This window comes from Pieris rapae, chromosome 2, assembly GCF_905147795.1.
Source record: "Pieris rapae chromosome 2, ilPieRapa1.1, whole genome shotgun sequence".
Classification (NCBI taxonomy): Eukaryota; Metazoa; Arthropoda; class Insecta; order Lepidoptera; family Pieridae; genus Pieris; species Pieris rapae.
The window spans coordinates 1,463,688-1,470,908 of record NC_059510.1 but is presented as its reverse complement, the minus strand read 5'-3'; the positions used below and the strand labels follow the sequence as shown (position 1 = coordinate 1,470,908).

Sequence of the window (7,221 nt, the reverse complement as noted above, 5' to 3'; positions counted from 1 at the left end):
TTTGATCCTTATTTTGCATATATAACGACAAATAATAAATTTGAAAATCTTTGTGCTTTGGCATCATATTATTTTGTGAAAATCGATTAAATGAACGCGAAATCAATTTCCGGAGGCGAATTAATTTCGTAAATTAGATTAGGTGTACTTTATAAATTCTACGATTTTTTTAAATTTCATAGAATAATAAACTATACTTAAAGAAACTTATATAATATCCTACGTGACGATAAAAATCGTGAGAGCTGTATTTACATTAATCAGCTGATAAGGAAGATCTAACGAATCTCGTGATCTGCCGTGCGGTTGGCATCACTGTTTCAAGCGACCTCGCTACGTTAACTTCACGATTAATTAGTAATTGTATGAAAATTAATTTATATTTTTATTATTGAAGCGTAAATATAGTTTTTTAGTATCTTAAATATCAGCTATTCATAATTAAAATAATATTAATACAGCGTAGCAATCATGTTTTCTTTTGAAATTCAATGATCATTTGTCTTTATATATAGTAGCTGTTTAAATATTATATTAGACAAATAAATGGATTTGAACGCGAATTAGACTAGTGTATGTACATATAAAATATGACTATAAAACCGTTACGACTAAAGAAACTTACCAAAAAATTTATCAAAAATATTCTATCAATTAAAATTATTACTCGAAACTAAAATGGTCCATTATCTACTACCAATGTTTCCCAATCTTTGTACTATGCCCCACATTGGGTAACACTGGTCTAAAAAGACTTATATAAAAATAATATGGTTAAGACTAAGAAGAATTAAACACTTTACTTATTTCAACATTTATTTTAACATTAAAACTAAGGAACCACGTATAATCTAGAATTAATTCAATTATTACAGTAATAGAATATACCCAATACACTAAAATAATTTTTTTTATAAAATATTGTAGGTGCTTTCTAAGTTCACACATAAGCATGTAACAAACACAAACATTACCAAACGAATTAATGCTGAGTAAAAAATACAACATTAGCATTATTATGAAACAAGCTTGCGACTTGAAACATGTTTCTAAACTCATTTAAATCGGGCTCCATACATTTGTTACGCAATCATCAATAATAATTATTAACCTGTCATCCTACTTTTTATAGTTTACGTACCTACTAGCAAAATTTATCGACTACACGAAAATCCTTCAAAACTTGGTCCTCATATAAACAGACATTCTAAAAAACGCATTCCAAAGAATTTAATTTAATTAAAGACACAATCCAGATATTATAAACAATCGAATGTTTATCCCTTAATTATTATCAGTTGTCAACTGTGCAAGCCCCGCGGACGAAAAATTAAATCTAACGTAAAACATTTTGATACGTCTTCTTTTTTTTTATTAATTAAAAAAAATTACATATTAAGTAAATTATCGATAAAAAAAAACCAGAATTTTCTATTCACTATTGGCTAGCAATGCCTAAGGCAATGTAACTAATTGTAAATCGTATTCGTTGTTTTCTGCCAAATACAATAAAAAAATTAAATAAGGCTGTAGTCTTTTAATGTTGAAAAGTTTACATGGGTGATAAGAAACGATAAGAATTAGTATTTGTACTTATTGCATACACTATAAGGATTATATTGGAGTTGAACATTGCTGCTTATGATAAATACAAAATTCAATATTAATTTAACAATTACAAGCATTTTAAGTTGGGCTGAAGTTTCCTATGGTCGATATTAAGAACTACTATGGGGTAAAATTACGTAAATCGAGTATTTTTGTGTGATTGGATTCATTATACAGCTAATGCTAAGAAACCCATTTCCTTTGTTTGGCTTAAGTATTATTTGTAAACAGCTTTAACCTGAAAATAAAAATTATAAATGTTTTCGAAAGATAAACTAAAATAAAACTTATTTATATTTCTATGTTAAAAATTAACGCCTTATTTTCCTTTATAGCAATGCGTCGTGTTATTTTTAACATTAAAATAAATAAGATTTCGGAGTTTTTAAAGTCAAACTTCTTTAGGCCCATGAGGGTAATTTTACGGAGGAAACGTCACGATTATGTGCAGCGTTTTTGTCGAAGAAAAGGGAGAGAGCGATTGAGACCGATTGAGAGAATGAGAAAGGGAAATCGAGAAAAATACAATAAATACATTGGTGTATTTGTTCTCGATTCTAATATGAAACTTCTGATGTATTTGATTAGATATTACATATTAGAAGGTAAGAAGGCAATTCTGTCGCATAACGTCTTGTGCAGTAAACGCAGAGTTTTAATTTATTTACACATTATTTTATCAATAGCAAAGCACGTATACAATGTGCAAACAGTCCTCAGAATCCAAATACATTTGAGACATCCAATGTCAATATTAACCAATATATATTGGTACATGATCATCTTTTGGGGCTTTTTGACCTTAGTAATAATTAATTTACAAAGAAGTTTCACTTCTGACATGTGTACTTTGCACGCATGCATTTTTTTAGTTCCATAGTTAAGATAAATTAACTTATTTTTTATCAATTAAAATAAAAAAATAAAAAATAGTTAACATACGATTTTAAAAGGAAAATCGATTTATGACTCTTCTTAATCAAAATCTAATTTGACCAACAGAAGACAGACAAGAATCTCAAAACTTAAGACTACATTTTACTCTTTGGTCGAATAAATACCTAACTTCAAATTTCTACATAAAAAAATAATGACCACAAAGGCGCCAATCAAGTATTACGTAAGCACTATACGGAGTAGGGGGATCTTTGATTTTCTTATTTGGTGATTACGTCAACAGCAATTATTTACTTTTAAACATATATTACCCACACATTGTCTATGCCTGAAAACAAAAGGCATTTTCGAGGTTTCCTACCAAAAAAAACACGTTTATGTACTATTGTGATTTATGTTTGAGAGTTTTACTTACTTTTGTTGACAAGAGTGGGGGGGGGGGGGGGATAAATTGCAGTAAATCTTAAATTTCTAATTGTAGCCATATAATTCATTAAAAAGGGTTTATATATTATGTAATAAATATTTTTTTCTTACGTTGCTTTTCAGTTAAACTCGGCACCCTCATTGACCACAGTAGAGTGTGACTACATTTTATTTTAACAAATCCCGATGGATCAAATGTGTTCGACGTACTCACGAGGGAGCCAAATTTTAAAGGCTGATTATCTAAAAAAAATACGTAAAAATACTTATTAATTAATTAGGTTATACTTAAAAAAAATAAGCTTGATGGTAATATTTTATGATGTCTTAGTAAAAACACATGGGCGGCGGTATCACTTAGTATAATAAAGTAGTATAATAAATATAAGCAAAAGGAACATCTTGATACACACACAATAATTAATGGAAACCTGGTCATATCGTTATAGTCTTCTTCGGTAAATATTTTTTCAGAATAAAAGAATTTGTATAAGAACACGTAAACTTACTCAAGTTCCACTTAAGTCCACTAGTTGTAACCGCCTCACAACCTTCTCCAATAGGCACCAAAGAGCACCACGACCGTCTAAACGTCCTGGTCTCCTCTGGCACACAAATAACATGGTCACCAGGCGAAAGAAGCCAGGATACCGTATCATCAGACATGATATACACATTTGTTTTAGGCGGCAGTATGTGCATTTCTCTGACCAGAAATAGTGTCTGAATATTGCCGAGAATTTGGTCAATGCGGCCTGAATTCTGGCCTAATGTTACAATGTGATCCAACTGAAACATCACACATCTTAAGAGTTTGAACCACTAGTCTATAAAGCTCAGATTCAGAGTCGAGACTTAGCACCAACTTCTTCGTTTGCCAATATGGCATTGACATCCGTGAGTCGTACTTAGTTTAAGTATCTACTCCTTGAATGTTTTAAAAAATAATTGAGCAGCCTATACAGAAAATGCATTAGTGTGGTATGTAGATTGTTATGTCAAATAGGTATCATATCTTGCCTCATTTCTAAAGTGTTATTTCTATCGCCCTTATAATTATGTCCATTGCTCTTACACTTATTACGGTATTTGATTTTCTTATGTGCTGATTAGGTCAATAGTAATTATTTACATTTAACGTATATTACCTACACGTCAATACTTGAAAACAAAATGCATTTTCGACAGTTTCTAAAGAAAATACGTTTATGTACTAATATTTTTGAGAGCTTTGCTTTTGCTAATAAGAGGGGGAATCAATTGCAGTAAATCTGTGCTTACATAACATTTAGATGGCCCCTAACTTATGTGAAACAAAAAATCTATTGAAGTCGATATTTGTATTACAGAGTATAGGAGCAAATAGAAAATTTACAAATCCAGTGATATTGGCAAATTTTGCAACACAGACTATACACCTATAAGTAACTAGATCACTAAGCAGAAAAAAATAGTTTCAGTAGCTTCTTACCTCTATTTTATGCTGTTCATTATATTTATTCAATTCCATTAGGGCCTTCGTAAAGTCTGTGTGGTTTTGGTCAGGTGTGTGTACAGCCTGTAAACAATATTAATGTTTATTCATCTGATATACATTCACATATATGAGTAGTGTAGGCCCAGTGGATTTAGCGTGCGATCATTGAGGTCGTAGGTTCGTTCCCCGGCTGTGCCCCAATGGACTTGTTTTTTATGTGTTGAGTTAACATTCAGTTGAACGGTGAAGGAAAATCATTGTAAACCGACATATCTTAGATCCAAAAAGTAGTGTGTGTCAGGCACAGGAGGCTGATTGCCTACCTGCTTATTAGATTAACTAGTGATAATCAAGCAGATCAGGAAACCAGGGGCTAAGACTTAAAAAAAATTAAGTGCAACTGATTTATTTTATACCTCTATGTTTAGTACAAAAAATACATGAAAAGCCTATTAAAAGGGGTTTCAGTAATTTAATAATATCAATAATATGTAATAAGTCAAACAAATATTAACATTCTAACCTTAATAGTTAATGAATCAAGTCTAATAACACCATTATAAGTAATAATAATACCTTATTGTCTCTTTTCATAGCATAAACACGATTATGACAGAATACATTAATATTTGTTTCATATAGTGTATTGTTTAACTTGAATAAATTGCATAAACTAGATAATGGAAAAGAAATATGTTACTGTATATTTAAACAAACAAATTTGTTTAAATATACCAGTAGTATTTAAGTACCTATATATGGTCCAAAACTTTTGTCAAAATGTGGATGTGCATTATGTTGTTCTTTAAAATTATTAAATACACGTGATATTAAGATATTTGTTTTAATAAAAATTCATACCATGTTTACAAAAAATTGTTTTAAAAGTTTTGAATAGGAACAATTTATAATTGGGATTTGCATAATTTTAACTGATTTTGCAGCACACCCAATAAAGGCAATATTTAAATGTACTGTAATATTCTCATATTAGTTAAATTTTTCTACTGATTTCCACTTTCAGTTCCTGGGATAGTGTTTAAAGAAACTTTTGTTTTTAATGTAAGGATATTATGATTATACTTATATGTAATTATTGTGTATTAAGTTAACAAGAACTGTTCATTTATGTCAAGTTCACCTCACAACCTTTCTTTTTAAATTCCTGCAGAACATCTTGGGTGATAGAATCAAAATCACCAGTTATTAAATCAGGCAACCTGATATTATTTTTGTCTTCATTTACAAGGCTACTATAAAAATTGTTCCAATGAGTTGTCCCACCATCTACTGTCACTCTGATTGTTGCTAAAACAAAATTCAAAGGTCAAATTTTGAGTTGAGACTAAGCACAAACTATGATGTAAACCTCAGCTTTGGCAAAAAATATTATTTCATTCAGAGCAACACAGCATTGAGACTTGACTCTGAATCATTAAATTAAACCTAAATGCAGTTAATGATTAATATATTTAATTAATGTAAACCAAAAATATTGCTGTAAAACTTAATGTTTTTAATATTAAGAAATGGATGAAATAGTATATTAACTAATCAATGTAATAAAGAAGCTTATATTCCTTACGCACACACTTTTAAATAATTAATTATAATCTCAAGTATATGGAACTTATATAGATAATTTACTATATGCATTTACCCTTAGTGTAAATAATATTTGTGTTATAATTTGCTTGATTTTCCTAACATTTGGCATCTATTAACTTACCATTATTCCACAAACTCTTGACAAAGTCCTGTTTTTGAGTTATAGGACGATTTAAAATGACAACTGCATACTTTGTGCTGTTCTGTTTTACATTCTCAATAAATGGAGATATATCCCATTGCCAACATTTGATGACATTACATATTGTATTGCAGGGAAATTTCTGCAACAACAAAAAATAAAAGTGGCATAAATGAAAAACTTTTATTGATTCAGTTAAAAATAAAGTGACACCATTAGTTTAGACACAACCACAAAACATCTAGAAATACATACTACATATGATATTACAATGTAAGTATATTTAGAAATTACATATTATAAACTACATACATACTACTACATACATAAATACAAACATATTATAGACTAAGAGCTAGTCTATATACTAAATAAAGTATTTAATAATACTCCTGTTTTACATACCTTATTAACTATTCCGTTGGCAGTCATTTCTTACTACTCTAGCTTAACTTTCTGGATCTAATAAATTATATTGTTAAAATTTTGCAATACTGTTTTAATATTGCCCTTATATCACACTGCACTTATTGTGTTACCTTTAAAAATTCAATCATAAGGTCATATTATGTCAGAGCATATCAGTAAAACGTAATATCTTATTATTTATAATGATGAATAAATATTTATTATCACAATAACCTGAAGTAATTCTGTCTTTTTAATATTTAATAACCAAGCTCATGGATTGGATTTATACTTAAAAGACACAGATTTTAACATAATATAAATTGAAACTAAAACATAATAAAATTTTAACCTTTAATTGATAAGTAATTTTAATTACTGAAGTATTCACATTTCACTATTCATAAGCGCGAATCTTGCGAATAAAATTTGGTAGCTATCATCGATAATTATTATGACTCTATGGTAATCTTGAAAATATCTTTGAAGAAAATAGATAAATAATATTAACACGTAATATGATGTCGAAATCCGCGCATTTTCCCCACATAATATTATTAATTATTAATGCCAATCCCCAATAAATCCCCATTCCCCAACCAACTTGAGATCCCCGCTGTTTGGGGAATTCCCCACAGATTGGCAACATTGGTTT

General features: G+C 29.3%; 1 protein-coding gene across 3 annotated transcripts; it reads right to left on the bottom strand.

Annotated features, from left to right (window-relative positions):
• Positions 1 to 1,522: 1,522 nt before the first annotated feature.
• On the bottom strand, positions 1,523 to 7,029 carry LOC110995617 (thiamin pyrophosphokinase 1). 3 transcript variants are annotated; one of them, XM_045634370.1, is made up of 8 exons: positions 6,919 to 7,029; positions 6,564 to 6,697; positions 6,138 to 6,300; positions 5,558 to 5,716; positions 4,403 to 4,488; positions 3,441 to 3,720; positions 3,043 to 3,174; positions 1,523 to 1,846 (listed from the first exon to the last, which is right to left on the bottom strand). In XM_045634370.1, the coding sequence occupies exons 2-8, from the start codon at positions 6,588 to 6,590 to the stop codon at positions 1,842 to 1,844; spliced, it is 852 nt and encodes a 283-aa protein (XP_045490326.1). In that variant the 5' UTR covers positions 6,591 to 6,697; positions 6,919 to 7,029; the 3' UTR covers positions 1,523 to 1,841. The 3 variants fall into 3 exon arrangements, with proteins under 3 accessions (XP_045490326.1, XP_022118562.2, XP_045490325.1); XM_022262870.2 differs by having other exon boundaries at positions 4,403 to 4,489; positions 5,550 to 5,716; positions 6,919 to 7,028; XM_045634369.1 differs by lacking the exon at positions 6,919 to 7,029 and having other exon boundaries at positions 4,403 to 4,489; positions 5,550 to 5,716; positions 6,564 to 6,740.
• Positions 7,030 to 7,221: the final 192 nt, after the last annotated feature.

Excerpts from the sequence above, each read along its gene's own strand:
- LOC110995617 (XM_022262870.2), bottom strand. The coding sequence starts at position 6,590 with ATGACTGCCAACGGAATAGTTAATAAG. Across the intron at positions 5,717-6,137 it reads CAAGAGTTTGTGGAATAATG|CAACAATCAGAGTGACAGTA; the intron begins GTAAGTTAATAG and ends ATTTTGTTTTAG. Across the intron at positions 4,490-5,549 it reads TTAAAAAGAAAGGTTGTGAG|GCTGTACACACACCTGACCA; the intron begins GTGAACTTGACA and ends TATTGTTTACAG.